The sequence below is a fragment of the Hesperophylax consimilis genome, chromosome 21 (genome assembly GCF_061612785.1).
Source record: "Hesperophylax consimilis isolate HC1 chromosome 21, BYU_Hcon_1.0, whole genome shotgun sequence".
NCBI classification, from domain to species: Eukaryota; Metazoa; Arthropoda; class Insecta; order Trichoptera; family Limnephilidae; genus Hesperophylax; species Hesperophylax consimilis.
In genome coordinates, this window is record NC_142856.1 from 14,555,636 (window position 1) to 14,573,517 (window position 17,882).

The 17,882-nt window shown below is 33.4% G+C and overlaps 1 protein-coding gene across 1 annotated transcript; it reads left to right on the forward strand.

Annotated features, from left to right (window-relative positions):
• The first annotated feature begins 2,066 nt into the window (after positions 1-2,066).
• LOC149413639 (sodium-coupled monocarboxylate transporter 1-like) lies at positions 2,067-17,857 on the forward strand. Its single transcript, XM_089644445.1, has 11 exons — positions 2,067-2,254; positions 8,698-8,857; positions 10,695-10,812; positions 10,931-10,998; positions 11,148-11,302; positions 12,276-12,416; positions 12,629-12,737; positions 13,845-13,954; positions 14,963-15,137; positions 15,836-16,089; positions 17,590-17,857. The coding sequence occupies exons 1-11, from the start codon at positions 2,067-2,069 to the stop codon at positions 17,855-17,857; spliced, it is 1,746 nt and encodes a 581-aa protein (XP_089500571.1).
• Positions 17,858-17,882: the final 25 nt, after the last annotated feature.

Consider the following 17,882-nt stretch of genomic DNA (forward strand, 5'->3'; position numbering starts at 1 on the left):
TAAAAAAATTAAAATAAAGTAGAAGCTTTTAAGAATTAGGAACTTTATAAGTTTTACACTCAATTATTCAGTTGGCCACAACAGTCAGCGGAAGACAAAAGATAAAGTTGAATTGTCATTTTCAATTATTTGCAATGAACATTTGTTTTATATCTTAACTTGAAAACTTCACAAAGCCTGCCGTTGGTCATAAATCAATGGACGCAGTTGAGTTGTATGCCTTGATTGACAATGGTGAATCCTTATTTTTCCACTCTTATCCCTACAACTTCATGACTATGAGAATGGTAAAAAATCTCAGTATGGTCCTGGTGAAAGACTACCATTCAGAATCTTAATGCTGCTTGAAATGACTTTTGTTGTGTTTGGTGATCAGATCTGTCTGAATAGCCAGGTTTTTCCCATCCTCTTCTTCCCATCTCCATCTGCTTCCCCTACCGACTCCCTTCAGCCTTACAACATACCAGAATCGGGATGCCATAGTCCAACTGTCTCTGGGTAGTTGGGACTGAAGTGCTGTTACAATAATAAGTAACGTCAAAGATTATTTTTCACTGCCTATCCACTGCCGGATTTTTTCGCGAGCAGCTTCCACAAAATTCTCCTGTTACCCAGCTACGTGTTTTCACAGATTGTCGATACTTAGGCTTTTAAACTGGCCTGGGGCCTTTCGGTTTCTCTATTATTGACTAACCAAATAACCACAATAGGCCAGAGACTATTATGTAAGTTTCATCCATCGATTTTTTTCCTCCATCAACTTCCAGATGTTTTCCTTGGTATTTTTTTGCCATAAACCCTCGTGTTATGCAGCCACGTGTTTCCAGAGAATAATTTGGTCGATTCTTTGGCTTTCAAAGTGGCCTCTCGTCTTTTGGTTTTTCTATTATTTATTTTTCAAAGAACCACAACAGACTGTAGGCTATAATGTGAGTTTTATCTCAATTGAAAAAATTAAAAAATAATCAATTCACATACCTTCGACCTACATAGTATATTTTTTTACAGGTCGCTGGATGTAGGTATTCCAAAGGTGACGGTGGAAAGGATATTACTTGGAGAAAACTAACTGTTATAAAAAAGGATGTTACGAGATTGTTGTAAAAAAAACATTAAGTTGACCTAATAAATCCTGAAATATTCTTGTTATTTGTTTTTGGGGTGTTATGCCGTGTTTCGCTAACTCCTTTTTTAGCCTTTAGGCTAAAGAAGGAGTTAGTGCGACACGGCATAACACCCCAAAAACAAATAACAAAAATACTTTTGGCCGTGAAAATCTTAAATCATACCTGAAATATTCATTTGAGTAAAGAGTTTTTGCACTGTTATTATAATATACATTAATTTCTTTACAAATGAGAACACCAACACGTCAACATGCATTAAAATCCTACCAACAATAAATTAATGGTTAATTAAATTATTGATTAACCGTTTAGTCGCCCTCTCTTTCATTACGTCATGACGATGACGTCACGATGGCAGTGTAACTCGCTGGCTCGCATTTTCCCAATAATTGAATTCTGTAATTGGGGTTTTTATCTGATTATAACACAACAAGAATTCATTTTCAAATCACTTCACAAATCTCTAGTACAATTTATGTCACTGTTTGAACAGACAATCTGACACAAACACCATAGACAAATAAATAATAAACATTTATTCGCTGCAATTAGGAAAGTATTTCTGATAGAAGACTGCTAGACACAGTGATAACCAACAGCTGAGAAGCTTTTATATCACAACATGTAATCATTTCAAATCTAACTGGTGACTTCGAAGGCAGTGGATCAAAAATCTGATCAAATATTTTTGTTTTTACGTTTTTGTAAAGAAAATCAGTGCCATCAATTGTGAATATTGAAAGGTTCATTTTTTGTGGTACCCTTAAATCATCTACTTGAATTTAGTTTTTAAATTGAATTGGTTTCTTATCTGATTTATACTCTTTTTGCGGTTTCAAGTAATGTACCATTTGGTCAATTTTGGAAAAATTTTACAAATTTTGGCAGGTACTTTTTAAAAATTTTACAATGGAAGAATCGTTAAAAAATATCACGATAATGGCCGATCAAGAATTGGCTCTATTTGACTGGACGGATTACTCTGTGTTCTTCGTGATGCTCCTCTCTTCTGCTCTGATTGGAGTTTACTTCGGCTGTTTTGGCAGTAGACAGAGTACTCCTGCAGAATATTTGCTTGGGGGAAAGTCCATGAAAGCTCTACCTATCGGCTTGTCACTAGTTGCAAGGTACGTATATCTTCTACTTTAAGATTTTGGCCCATTCCTCTGCAACTGATTAGATTTCAAGTTATCTTTACAATTCATATACTTTTTGATGTGAAACATCTTTTGGCGCTCCGAGATGAGTAAAATCGACTATTGCATAGCGTAGCAAGACGGAACGACGTTCTTGCACGAAAGGAGGAGTCACGAGGCTGGCCGAACAAACGCCATTTGTCGGCTCTTTCCTTCCAGCCGCCAAAACTCTGTGCGTTATATATACTTTTATTTTCAATGAAATTGACAATGGATCTTTTAAATATGATGATGATTTTTTTCAATTTGTAGTGTGTTTCTTTGCGTATGTATAATTATAAAATTATTTACTTATTATCAAAAATATAAATAACTTCCTTTAATAAAAATCAATTTCGATGTTTCTCATCTGCCAGGCGTCTGGCAGATGAGAAATTTTATATAAAGAGAGATAACACTTTACAAAATTGATTTTCTTAATTATTATAACTGTCTTGTTGCTACTTAAACATTGAAACTAATACGAAATGCAAAGCGGACGAGTCAAAACTGGACTTCAGCCAACAAATATGGACAAAAAACCCATGACTAATGTAAGCGTAATGAGTAAGATTCAAGTGGAACAAGACTTTTAGATGATTTGGACAAAAAGGGATAAAATAAAAATACATGGGCAAAGCGGTAAAAGCAAATGAACTAACAAAGGAGTGTAAGAAGTAAGACTATATCACGAAAATGTGAATGGTAGAATAAGTCGGAGACGAGCGAGGAAGTAAATCAAATACTTGAGTGAGATCATGTCAGAAGAACAGAAGAGTACAATATATGAGTATTTGAGACAATTTATGAATTGGAATAAGCAACGAATGTGTGCCAAGGAAAAGTTGTGCGACGGCCCTGTCTGTTTAACCCTCTAGAATTCCAATGAAAGGGAATGATAATTATTTAGTTTAAAAATATATATTGACATAATTATTTAATAAAGAAATAATTATTTCTTTATTTTTGAGGCACGCGGTATCACAGAATATTATCTTTAGAGTAGAATTACTGCTTCAAACAAGTCATAACCATAAAGTCGGTTATTGCCCTCGCGGAAGATTTGCATGCCACATCCATTCGACTGAAATATATTAACAAATATGACAATCATCTTTATTATTGTAATAAGCCTCCGTAAGTAAATTACGAACCGAGATCAATTTTATTTTTTTTATAATGTTTTTGAACGTCAATTCACTTCTTACTTTGCCGATACATCTTTAAACGGTTAAAAAATCAGATCAGCACAGCATGTTAACTGGTACGGTGTTGTAAAACAACACGTCTCTTTATATCGTCAACGTAAAATTTTAGGTTTTAGGATTAAAAACTTACTACTGTTGAAATAACGCATTATTTGTTTTTATAACTATTCATGTCTACAGCACACAAAATTTTACACCTTAAAAAATGTTATACAACTTATAAATAAAATAAAAAATGCTAAACTACCCATACAAATGATACATAAAAATACAAAATATATATTTTTTTTAAACTGTATCAAGTGAGAAATATTTCAAAGAGAGGCAAGAAACACAAGAGACACAAGGAGAGACACAAGTGATACATAATATAATTAGGTCAATAATTATTACATATTAATTAGGTCAATAATTATTACATATACCACAGTGTCACCTACTCAAACCTACCTCACACACAGCATAAAAATTTTTTAAAAAAACATATTACATACATATATATATTTGGTAGACACTGTAATGTATGTATGGAAATAAATAAATAAAAATATTTTTTAGCAATAAAAGGATTTTTTTTCTGAATGTCTTACAAATATGATTACAAAAGTCGCTGCTTTTAGCGAGGCCTACAAGGTGTCGAATAAGCAGTCAATATGCACGACTTTTTTGATAATGTCGTTCGTTATGCAAAATAACTGACCAATTGATGAATGGAGGTGAACTAACTGACCCCTCAATTTGAAAGAAATGGTATATACGATCCACGGACGATCAAAATGCGATCAATTGATTCCGTTCCAACTTGGGGGAACAAAAGTTGTTAGTGATAACTAACAAAAGTAACTAAAGACCTAATGAACTAAACTCCCTTTATAGTGTCAAAAGTACATGTGGACTGCCAATGTATATTAAAAAAATATTTTATTTCCACATTGTTAATTTATTAGTAATTTTTTACTTAGAGTTAGCCGTCTGACATTAGAAGTAGGATCATACTGGTACTCAACGTTGCGTGTGATAAGTGTGAAAATGTATGGATTGTAATTCATATATACATCGTAATTCTTTTTTATGTAACGTACGTCGACCCAGTATGATCCTTACTTAATTCATATGTTTCAGTAGCCAGTAATGCCAACGTATATCGATTTGGATTACCGATATCGGTTGGCGTATCAATAGTGCGACCATTCTACTACCTAAATCGCTAAAAAATCGTCGGTAGTTGCGCTTACCGATCCGATATTGTAAAATTATAGATATATACTGGCAACACTACAGTAAAAAACAATATTAATATCTGTGAGGTAATCCACGAAATGAACGAAATTACGGAGAGGTCGAAAAATATAATTTTGTGCAATGTACCTGAAAGTGAAAAGGTAACAGCTACTGACAAAATCTTGGATGACCAAACTGCAGTAACGAAAATAATTTCCAATATAGATATACCTGCAAAAAATAAAATTATTAAAGTTTACCGATTTGGTAATAATAATAATAACAAGCCAAGACCAATTAAAATCCAGTTTGAAGACTCCCAGACAGCTAGAATACTACAAGGAAAAAAACATCTCTTAAAGAATAATGTACGCATTTACTCTGACTCGACCCCAGCACAGCAAAAGCACCTAATGGACTTACGGACAGAACTTGAAAAACGTAAAGCCAATGGAGAAACGGACATAACTATAAAGTATATAAATTCGTCACCTAAAATAGTCAACATCCATCCAAAAAACCGAGTATAACTAAACTGAAAATATACTACCAAAACATCCGTGGACTACGAACAAAACTAGACGATCTACACGCAGCTCTTCCGTCCCATCATCATGACGTATATGCACTTACGGAAACCTGGCTTGACTCTGCAATAAAATCATCTGAACTTGGACTTGCTAACTACAAAATTTTTCGTTGTGACAGAAATGCCAGATCAAGTTCGAAGTCAAGAGGTGGAGGTGTTTTAATAGCAACGAAAGTACTCATCTAGGAAGTTACCGCCGAAAAACAACAACATTGAACATTTATTTGTGCAAATCTCTACTGGAATGGAAAAAATTATTATTGGAACCACCTACCTACCACCACTCTCCGATATTCAAACATACAGAAACCATTGTGAAGACGTTGAACATCTCCTGTCAAAATATCCAAACTCAAAACTTGTTATTCTTGGAGACTACAACCTTCCAAATCTAAAATGGGAATCCAACGACAGCGGCTACATCACAAACGAAAGCGAAAATGACCGTGCACGAGAAATCTTGGACACAGCAAATTTTTTAAACCTGTACCAGCACAATTTCATCTATAATAATAACGATCGCTTACTAGACTTGGTACTATCAAACATCCCTAAAATATCTGTAGAACTGTCTAATGATCCGCTCCTACCTGCCGACAATCACCATCCTCCCCTATACACGAAATTAAACATACCCCGTGATAACGATGCCAAACCTGAACAAAAAACTCTGAACTTTAAACGAGCAAACTTTGACTCAATTAACTGCCATCTCTCAAATATAGACTGGTCTTTTTTGTGTGATGAAAATATTGATAAATCTTTAGACACACTTTATTTTACATTTTCTAACACTATTAAATCCTATGTACCTTTTTACACGCCGAAAAAGTATACTTACCCAGTTTGGTTCTCATCGGAGCTAACTGCCTCTCTTCAGCAAAAAAAAGACAACACAAAAAATTCAAACAAAGCAAATCCATAGCTGATTATATAAACTTTAGGGAAACTAGGAAAAAATGTAAAGATCTTTCTAAACATTGCTACAAAATGTACATAACTACCATCGAGAATAATGTTTTTAAATCCAAAAATCTCTGGAAATTTCTAAAAAAAATAAACAATGAAAACTCGGATTACCCACCAATAATGCAAATGAATGGAATCAGTGCAAACAATACACAAGACATTGTAAACCTTTTTTCAGATTTCTTCAAAAACGTATACGATGACGAAACCCCCGATGATAAAATACCCGAATACAAATTTAGTAATACTACACACTTAACAAATTGCCATATCACACAAAAATCTTGCGAACAGAAATTACTTTCCTTAGACACTGAAAAATCTGCTGGCCCAGACAACATTCCACCAATATTCCTTAAAAAATGCTCCAATGCATTATCTAAACCGCTTACAGTACTATTCAACCGCCTCTTGTTCCTTGGATATTTTCCAAGCCGCTGGAAATCGAGCTTCATTACACCTATCCTCAAAAAAGGAGACGACACTGACATAACCAATTATCGCCCCATTTGTATACAGTCAGTACTTTCTAAGCTTTTTGAATCAATGGTCCTTGATGAAATCTATCCCAAATTAATAAAACTAATCGACCAAAAACAACACGGTTTTATCAAAGGTAGATCAACCGCAACTAACGTAACAATATTTCAAAACTTTATATTAGAATCTTTTGCAAAAAATAAACAAGTCGACTGCATATATACAGACTTTTCAAAAGCATTCGACAAAGTATCCCATAAACTACTAACCCGAAAACTATTTGCCCTAGGAGTAAGAGACAACATGCTAAAATGGTTTACTAGCTATTTAACTAATCGTAAACTATTTGTTAAAATAAAATCTTTGCTATCGAAAGCTTTCTGTGCGACCAGTGGCCTACCGCAAGGTAGTCACCTTGGTCCCGTTTTGTTTCTCATTTTCATTAACGATATAACAAATTGCTTCGACGATGTCGAGGTATTGCTCTTTGCTGATGACATCAAGCTATACAAAAAAATAACTGATGTAAATCATTGCCAAATACTACAATCAAATATTAATAAGTTTAAAGATTGGTGCGTACAAAATAATCTGTTTTTAAATGTAGACAAATGCAAAACCCTGACTTTCTGCAGAAATAAAAATCCTGTTTTATTTGAATATTCCATTAACAATACAGCTTTAGAAAGAGTCACGGAAATGAGAGATCTCGGAATTATTTTGGATGAAAAACTAAGTTTCGCCAATCATATCCACCAAATTGTAAACAAAGGCATGAAAACACTAGGCTTCGTATTAAGAACAACTAAAAACTTTAACTCCATACAAGCCATTAAACTGTTATACATATCTCTAGTTAGAAGCATAATTGAATATAACTCAGTAGTTTGGTCTCCCTCTTACAAAATTCACATTAATAACATTGAGCGAATACAAAAAAAATTTCTGCGTTTTATAAATTTTAAATTAAATATCCCACTAGAAGACTTACAATATCATTTCTTATTAAACACTCTAAAAATACACACATTGGAAGACAGGCGTAAAATAAACGATTTAACTTTTTTATTCAAGATTCTAAACTCTAAATTCGACTGTTGCGAACTTCTGCAACTCATAAACTTACGAATACCTACAATAACAACACGACAAAATACACTATTCCACTGCAACACACATAAGCGAAATTACATTGCGAACTCCCCAATACAACGGTTTCACACTATGGGAAACCAATACTTAGGTGATGTCGATATATTTAACATTAACTTTGCGAATTTTGTGGATTATTTAAAAGACCTATTTCAATACTATTCCTAAATGGAAGTTATATTTTTGTAAACCAGTCAAATCGCTGTATTTTTTAATTTATGTTCTTGATATTTTTAATTTTGTTTCTCGCATATACTTATGTAATTTTATTTTTATTATTTCTTTCTTTTCTTTCTTATGTTTCAAAACTGTCATTAAATTTGTACCACCCACATGTAAAAGCCCTCTGGGCGTTAAATAAATAAATAAATAAATAAATTTGACATTCCGATACATCAAACGATGTAGGTGTCGGATAAATTGTCAATAGGCACAAATTTTTGGATGACATCATTCGCTATGCAACATAACTGGCTTATTAATGAACGAAGGTGAACTATTTGTGCATCATTGCTGAGAATCGTGACCCTCACTCCAATTGCCTTATGAACCAGGCTCTTCTACTCCACACGGTCCTTAACTGATTATTATAGTCGTGGATACCGACGTTCTGGTCGTCTGCGATACTTGATCAGCCCAAACGCATCGATAAACATCCTCTGCTCCTCCTATCATCCACTTTGCCAGTGACTATCCTTCTTACCAATCTCACCACATCCCATTTTGAAAGAATTTGTTGTGGCTGTACTTTCATCGAAGGATTTTATCTTTTCTAGCCACATATCTGGAATAACCCTGATAGGAGTTCCCTCCGAAGTATACACTGACACTGCGACATACTGGGTCATCTGCATGTCCCTTATTGTCGTGTGCTTGGTCTCTTCGTATTTCTTCCTTCCTGTGCTGTGTAACATCAACATCTCTAGCGCCTACGAGGTAATCAAATTTTTTTCCGAGAATAAAGAATTAACCCAACATGTTAAGTACCTGTGCGTGTGCACTCCCAATTATACATATTAAGAATTTTCATTATACGTTTTTGCTTCTGTTGTACATATTATTGCTCCAGTTTCAGATATTTCTTTTATTTATTAATAACAAAAAGATCCTCGAATTACAAATAAATATAATACAGTTATTAATTACAAAATAGATGTATTTGATTTACCCCATAAATGAGCAGGGCTTGTGTATATGTACCACTAACACAATCACCAGGAACAAGATTACATGGAGATGAATGGACAATGGACTTGACGAACATCACAGCGGTGCTGCCAAGGTCTGTTATCTATGTGAGGATACTGTGTCAGCGCTTTATTAACAGCAGACACATACCTGGATGGATGACGAACTTTGTGGTGGCACTGTTGGTGGACGCGGTGCACTCTTTCGCTGCAGCAGCTGGTCCAGTTTCTTCACCGCCTAGGATTCTTGCTGCACTGCACAGTCTCCATCTTCTATCTTCGTGTCACCTGTTCCTGTACTTCATGTTATTTAACTTTGTTTTTGTAATATCTGCATCAACTTTAAAGCGCCCCTGAGATGATATCTCACAAAAGCGGCTATATGCAAATTGTAGAGTAAATAAATAAAATGGGTCTTTTATTGTATTGGTTTCAATTTGAAATGATACAGTTCAAGTGTTAAGAATACTTTTTAAATTAATTTATATATGTATTCATTTTTCAATTTTTTTCTGGTAATGAGTTAAAAAATTTACCTCCGAGATATTTATGATTGAACTGTCGGAGTAGGAAGTATTGACGTTTGTCTAAGATTTCTGTTATTTTTAAAGGGTGCAATTTTATTTTGGCCATTATTTTTATAAATTTGTAACATTGCATGGTAGAAGTATAGTGCAATCAATTGTCTGACCTTAAATTGTTTGAATAGAAGTTCGGACGAATATGAACAGGGTTTTTTCACTGTTTTTATTATTTGTTTTTGTGATATGTAAATTGTTTGTGATTGATTTTTATATGTACCGCCCCATCCTATAATGCCGTATTGTAAAATTGATTGACAGAAAGCGAAGTGTCAGGTTCTAAGTAATTTTTCGTTTAAAATATCTCTTAAATATCTAAATATATATGTTAGTTTACTTATTATAATAATAACAATATTATGTCGTTCAGAATATTTATATGTGGGGACTATTTTAAACGCTGATCTATTGTTATGCCTAGGTACTTAATATCGGTCTTGCTTTCTATGTTTGTACATAATATATTGCATTTGTGGTTTTCTGTATTTTTCATAGAGTGTTATGTTTATTTCTTTAGTAGTTTCTTGTTTTTTAATGAATAATAAGTTTTTTTAGAATTTAAAGTCAACAGGTTTTCATCAAACCATAATTTTAGTTCATTGATCTGTATTTGCCATGTTATTTAATTCAGGCCAGGTGTTTGCTTTTAGTAGTAGGACTGTATCGTCAGCGTAAGAGACAATGTCTACATATTTGGAAACATGAAATACATCAATGATATTTCATTGCTTCCTATTTATTCCCTATTGATGAGCCTGTTGGATCTTACTTAATCAATATATTTCATGTGTTATCCCTGCCATCAGGAAAACAAAATTCCACCCAGAAATGTGAATTTACTTAAAACTGATAACATGTTGTGTTTCTATTAAAAATAATTTGCCTCATTACCTAAGTATTTATCCTTATAATTTGTTTGCTAGACCTCTGCTTAAGAAGTCCCGATGTTTTTCAGTTTCATCACAAATGATAAAAATGGTAACATTAATTTGTTTTCGTTAACAGTATTTGGAATTACGGTTTTCAAAGACAGTCAGGAAATTCGCTTCGGTTATGTTCATCGTCAGTTGTCTCACATATCTGCCGTTTGTAATCTACATCCCATCACTGGCACTCAATCAAGGTATGTAGTAAGGTTTACTTGATGATTTTTTTCTTATTGTTTGCCTTTTTTCGTGTTCTTTTTCCATGTCTGTTTGTTTATTTAATTAATTAAAATGTCTTATATTTTAACTTTTCAGTAACTGGAATTAATCTTCATTTTATATCTATTGGAGTTTCTACTATCTGCGTGTTCTACACTATGCTTGTAAGTGTTCATTTTAAAATGTCATTGTAATTTTGAATAACATATCAAACTAAAACCGCTAGAAGGGTTGCACGAGTCGTCGAAAAAACCTAATTTTACCATTTGCTGTAATTGGAGAATTGTGATAACATTTTTTTTTATTTAAACAGGGTGGTTTAAAGGCAGTAGTATGGACGGACTTCCTACAAACCATAGTGACAATAGTGGCTTGCATAGCTATTGTAGTCATTGGAACCATTAATGTAGGTGGACTATCCAAAGTTCTAGAAATTGCACATGCTGGAGGGAAACTCGATATTTTTAAGTAAGTACAAAATCATATACATGATTTTTTTATTGTTGGAACGCTGCAAACACTTAGGAGCGCTATGAAAAAGTTTTTGGTAGTACTACGACTGAGAGTTCTATTACAACCTTTATTTTTATCACATTATAACGAAAAACAGAAAGAACTCTCAACAACAACTAATCTATCAGCTATTTTTGTATTTTCGATGCAATTTTAGTGAATTTAAAATAAAAAATTCAAGATTTCCAGCATTTGAGAACTTGGTATAAATATGTAAGTACGCTTAAGAGATAACAATAGCGGCGTTTGATCATGTTGGTGTAGTGTAAACATTTTTTTTGCATATTTCGTGTTGAGCTACAACGACAACAATAAAAATTCAAAATTAAAAATATATATGAAATACAAATATAACAGAAAAGTAAGAGACGCAAGTAATACATAATATGACCAGTGCAACATATTATTTATTTAACTCGTGCATGTTTTGAACATGCATGAGTTAAATAAACAGCAAACAGTGCTATCTTAAAACAAATATTTGTCATGCACGTACAGTGTTTAAATAATGATTAAACATTTTATTGACTTCTCGTGAGATTTACGTAAATTTTTTTATGACAAAATAGGAAAATGTAAGAAGTTGAATTTGACAAAACTCAGAATGGATTTTTTATTTAAAAAAAATTGAAATTGTATTTTTTTACTCTTGATATTTCTATTTTTTTTATCTTCCGATGAGATTGATGATGAGGAGTGTTATACTGAAACGCAGAGCAAACAGGGAACACGGTGACCTACAACAACAATAACAGAAATGATTTAAATATGGTCCACTTGATATGTAGCCATAAGGTAAATTAAGAATTAATTAACTAGGAGGAACACGCACCGACCACGACATGTTTTTTAAATTTTCTTATTTGTTTACATGAGCAAAAATCTCGCCATAATTACACATTTTCTAAAATGTGAAGTTTTTTTGCAGTATGGATCCCAATCCGTTCCAACGAAACACATTTTGGACTGTCTTCATTGGTTCTAGTTTCACCTGGACCGCTGCATTAGTTTCTCTGCAAGGAAGTATTCAGAGATTCATCGCTGTACCGACACAGTGTGAAGCTAATAAGTATGGAATTCATTAATTAAATTGATACCGAACCCAAGTTTTTCACAATATGTGTAGTAAGTAAATATTCGCAGGAGGGCACACTTCAAAATAATCTTCAATTAAACACGCATCTGCCCTGACGATGGACTCTGTGATGCTATACCAAACATTATTTTATCTAAAAACACCACCTTTGTTTCACCAAATAATTAAACAATGTTTTTTTTCAGAGTCCTCGCATACTACTATATTGGAATGGTATTTCTACTAACAATTAGTGTTTACGGGGGGATTCTCATGTATGCAGTTTACTACGGGTGTGATCCAATTGAAAGAAAGGTAATAGCACCTACGAAACATGGCTTATCACTCGGACGATATTAATCTATTCAGATATAGTTCCAGCATCTTTTTATGGGGACCTCGTTAGGGAGCGTTGAAGTTTTGTGGAATATAATCAGTTGGTATACTAAATAGTCCTTGTTTTATTTAAGCAGATTTTTATAAACTTAACATGACAGTTTGGTTCACAATAATTAATTGTCACTGATGCTTAGAAAATCTTGAGCTTAAATCAGCCTTAGTGAACGTGTACTAAACGAGATTCGCGTTAATATATGTAATACATAATATACATTTGCATAATGCGAGTTTCTATCAGTTCAGGAACTTCCAAATTATCTATTTGTTCATTTTATTTCTCTTCTACTTTGTACGATATTCGTCTATTTTCATATATTCTTACTTTCTTGAAAGTATTATTTCTGCTCATTTCTTATAAACTCTTTCTGCTTTATTGCATTCTATTTTGCTAATGTCTTGTACACTATTAATACTTGCTGGAATTCTATTCAGTAATCTAATGTACTTTTTGTACTTTCCGGCATTCTATTCTGATACTCTTTGTATACTCTTTCTGTTTACTTGCATTCTATTCTGCTGTTTTCTTGGATACTCTTAGTACTTGCTTGTAATATATTTTGCTACATTCTAGTTTACTCTTTTTGTACTTTCCGGTATTTTATTCTGCTACTTGTTGTATACTCTTTCTGCTTGCCTGCATTCTATGCTGCTGTTTTTGAATACTCTTATTGCTTGTTTGGATTCTATTCTGCTATACTCAAGTGTACTCTTTCTGTTTTTGTTTCATTATATTCTGCTGTTTTTGTGTACCCTTTCTGTTGCTTTCATTCTATTCCACTATTTTCTTGTATTCTCTTTCTGTTTTTCGGCATACTATTCCGCTTTTATCTATCATTTTATTTTCCTTCGTATTATTATTCTTCAAATTGATAAATAATAATAAAGTATAAAAATTTTAAGAACAACATGAAATAATACAAAAATAAACAATGCTGTAACGAACATTGATGTCGGATGTGGTTTGTCATGCGCAAATAAATATATAAAAAATCACAATTTGATACATTTATCTCCTCTTTCCAGCTGGTTTCCAGTCCAGACCAGATGTACCCATACTTTGTGCTTGACAAGGTGGGATACATTCCAGCTTTACCTGGGTTGTTCGTAGCAGGAGTTTTCAGTGCTGCCTTGAGGTAACATACATAATATTATACCCTCCAAACGGCAACTGAAATTGGTTCCCTCAGGATCAACTTTTGTTGGCTATGGATAATCTAAAGACACTGAACAGAAAATCTATTGAAGTGTGATGGTCACTATTTAACTAGACATTTCAGCTCCTTGTTTCCAGCCAGGTTAATTAAATGCATCAGATATTTTAAAGAATTTCATCAATTTCACCAGAAGTAATGTAAATAATTGACTTTACTTCGGGCACACAGACACGCTCACTCAACAATTCTATCGTTTTAACTCTCCAGTGTTTACAGGTATATTTCATAATTCGAATAAAATTTCTCTTTGGGTACAAAATTTCACAAATAAATGTACCTACTTAGGTAGATTAAATATTTTTTATTTCTTTTTTTCTTTTCGTGTTTGACCACAGAAATAATAAAATTGGCAATCGACTTACGATTTATTTAAAAATGATCGTTTGTAAACAGTTTTAAAATAAGAACCATATTTTTATCATACTTGTTTACGAGTATAATTGATGAGATAGAACTCGAGTGCCATTTTTTTCGAGGTGCTGTTATGGACACAGGCGACTTCCAATATGCATAAAACCATAAAATATTTAAATATTCATCGTGCCCACTAAACCATACATTAAAGAATAACACTAGAAGTGTCTTCCATACAAATTTTAATAGCAACAAATTTTCTATTGAGCCCAATAGCCTGACAGCAGTAACATCTTAGATCGCCATCCCATTTTTTTAATCCTCGATTTGGAAAATATTTGGAACATGCAACACGCCCACAAAGACTTTCTTGCGTCATCATTTATTCTATGCCTTTAACGGTTTTTCAAACACATAGACAAAGCACTCGTTTAAAATACGATCTTTGAAGTACATTTTTAAGTGGAAGAACCAACATCTCAGTATAGCCGTGGAAAAATTTTAAAAAATCATACTCGAAACCTTGCTTGAATTGACTTTGACCATGTTTAGTATATTTGTTTCCATATCTAGCTCTCTATCCGCAATTCTGAACACCCTGGCTGGTACCGTGTACGAAGACTATATCAAAAGGAAAAACTCCTCGGACAAGAGGGCCACCATCATCATGAAGGTGATAGTCGTAGCCTTTGGCCTATTTGCTGTCCTCATGGTGTTGCTGGCTGAGAGAATGGGCAGTGTTCTTTCGGTAAGACAATCAATGGCTTTTTCATAACCTTAACACCACTTTACCAAAGAAATCATATTTTAACAGTTGGAGCCACGTTTAGGAATATCATATCAAATCATTATTTTCGCTTTGTTATATTCGGGTCCTTGTCCTGCCCTATTTCAGCGGCCATTTGTGGACTAGCCTCTCGTCACACAGCCTCTGGAAATGATTTTCATCGCTTTGCATGGGGCTGCCCACTGGACGTCTTCCCTCTGGAATTGCAATGAAATTGTGTTAATGTGGAAAACGGTTTTCTGGTATTCTTTAAAAATGTTTAATATCAAAACAACCTCATTAAAGTCAATAGAGAATTATTTTATAAAAATTGGAAGGAGCTCGTGGAGAGTCAAACAGTTCATTCAATCCAATTCTGTTAAGGGATCACATCTGAATATATAGAATCTTTTGAGTCCTAGATATATTTTTTTTAATTTTTCTCCTTAGTCCGTTTACGTCTTCAGATTTCAAAAACCTTCTGGCATTCACACTGTAGACAGTATCAGTACTGAAAGGTACTATATATTTATGAAATCCACCCTTATGGTTTTGGAAACGTGACTTTCTATTGCAATTCATGGTGGTTTCTAAAAAAAGTTCACATATTTAATGCTTTCAATTAAAGCGTAATTTATTTACTTCTTGTAATTATATAATTCAATTAACATTGTTTTCAGGTTGGCTACACAGTCACCTCCATAACAGGTGCCCCCATCTTCTCCCTGTTCATTCTCGGCATCCTGGTACCGTTCGCAACCACCAAGGGAGCTCTGACCGGGGCATGTAGCGTAATAGCCTTCCAGACTTGGATCGCCATCGGCCAGTACAATGCTAATATACACCACGCGCAGAAGCCAATATATCCTGGGGTGCCTAATACGTGTGAATATGGATTCGGAAATAATTTTATGCCTACTAATTTTACTCAAAGGTAAGAAATGTTTTCAATATGATTTAAACAATTAGAAAGTCATATCATGCTGATAAAAATTACGTCAAAAATTGCACTTGGCAAATGCGTTATTCCTGGATGATAGGAGATCCCGAGTTCGTATCCCTATCGTAACTTTATCCTTTCTATACATTCTGTGCCTTCATTTTTTCCTATTCCTTGAAAAAAAAATCATGGATTAATAGTACAATGAATCGTTGCTTTAGTAAATTAATTCTGATTTAAACCCAAATAGGGTGACAGGCTATGCACGGAGAAACCTTACTGATTACAACCACTGTTAATAAATTAAAAATCTGGTCAAGTCATTTGAGTTCCTGTTGAAAAATGGACTGCAGGTTCCTAAGTTCCTAACAGAGTATCAGTTTAAAACTAATGTTTTATCAGGACGGCGAAATACGTATTCATACAAATACTCTTAATGATATAATCTGTGATGATATTTAGTGGGAAAATATTTTGAATTACTAATATTTTATCAGGAAACTGGCAAGCCTTCACTTTTTTAATAGGATCATTTTTCTTCGTGTGAAATATTCCATAATTAACCAAAAAACATCCTAGTGTCATTGGCTGTCTTACTCCAATCAAATACTCAATTTGATATCTTAAATTTCTGCCCGCCTCTAAACATTTTTTATGTCTTTTCTATTTCAATGTTTTTAAGTCAAAAACATTATATTAACATTGAAATATTAAATTAATTTTCCACTCTCCGCGCTGTGAATAATAAATAATCAATAAATTTCTAGTTCGCAAGGCTATCAACTAAGTACAAAAAGTTATCAACAACCCTTTTACAAGTTGACACACACTCATTTTTTGATTTTTGCATTGTTCCGATACTATACAGATTGATATTGTAGGCGATAACCGATATTGTACAGCGCCCTTGATGTGATTTTTCACTAAATCGGCGCTTTACAAGTTACGTAATCATTATTATTAGCTTATTAACACAAATTGAATAAGACACGATTAAATTTTTACATTTACATGATAATACGTATATCAAAAATAAATATTTTTCTGATTTTTTGAATAACTATCATTTCAATTTATTACAATACTTTTGTATAAACTTTTGGTTGAAAGGTAGGATTTTTTTAAACAGTGCAGTCATAAAAAATCCACACTCTTTTTCTATTATTTTGGAGGTCAGAACAACATTTAAAAAAATACGATTATGAACAAGATTTTATGTAACATCACATTTAAAAATTCTGAGAAAATTACTGTTCATTAGTAGGAAATGGATCAGATCGAAGCATTTAGGCTAATAAAAGAAACTTTCTATTTTTTTAAAGCTCTAGGAAAAAAAATGGCATTAAAATATCAGGTTTTTTAAATTTGGGAAATAATCAATCGTCTAAGAATCCAGATTCTTCTTCCAGTTTTCAATTTCATATTTCAAAAATATAAAAATCAATTCGCAATTTCAACAGTAATAACAGTGAATATTTTCTTAATTCTTTGCAGTGTTCCAGGGGCTGAAGAAGGAGATGACATATTCTTCCTTTACAAACTCTCCTTCATGTACCTCACGTCGTTTGGTACCATCCTTGCAGTAGGCATAGGGATGCTGGTAAGCCTTCTGACGGGGTCCCAGGACTTGTCTCTTTTGGATCCGAGACTCATCTCGCCTCCTCTTAGGAGGTTCCTGCCCAAGAAGAAGATGCAAGAGTACGAGAAGCAGCAAGTTAACCTCATGGCAGAGATGAAAGATATCATGGTTAATAAAGAATGAGATTATTCATTGCCGTTTTATTTGA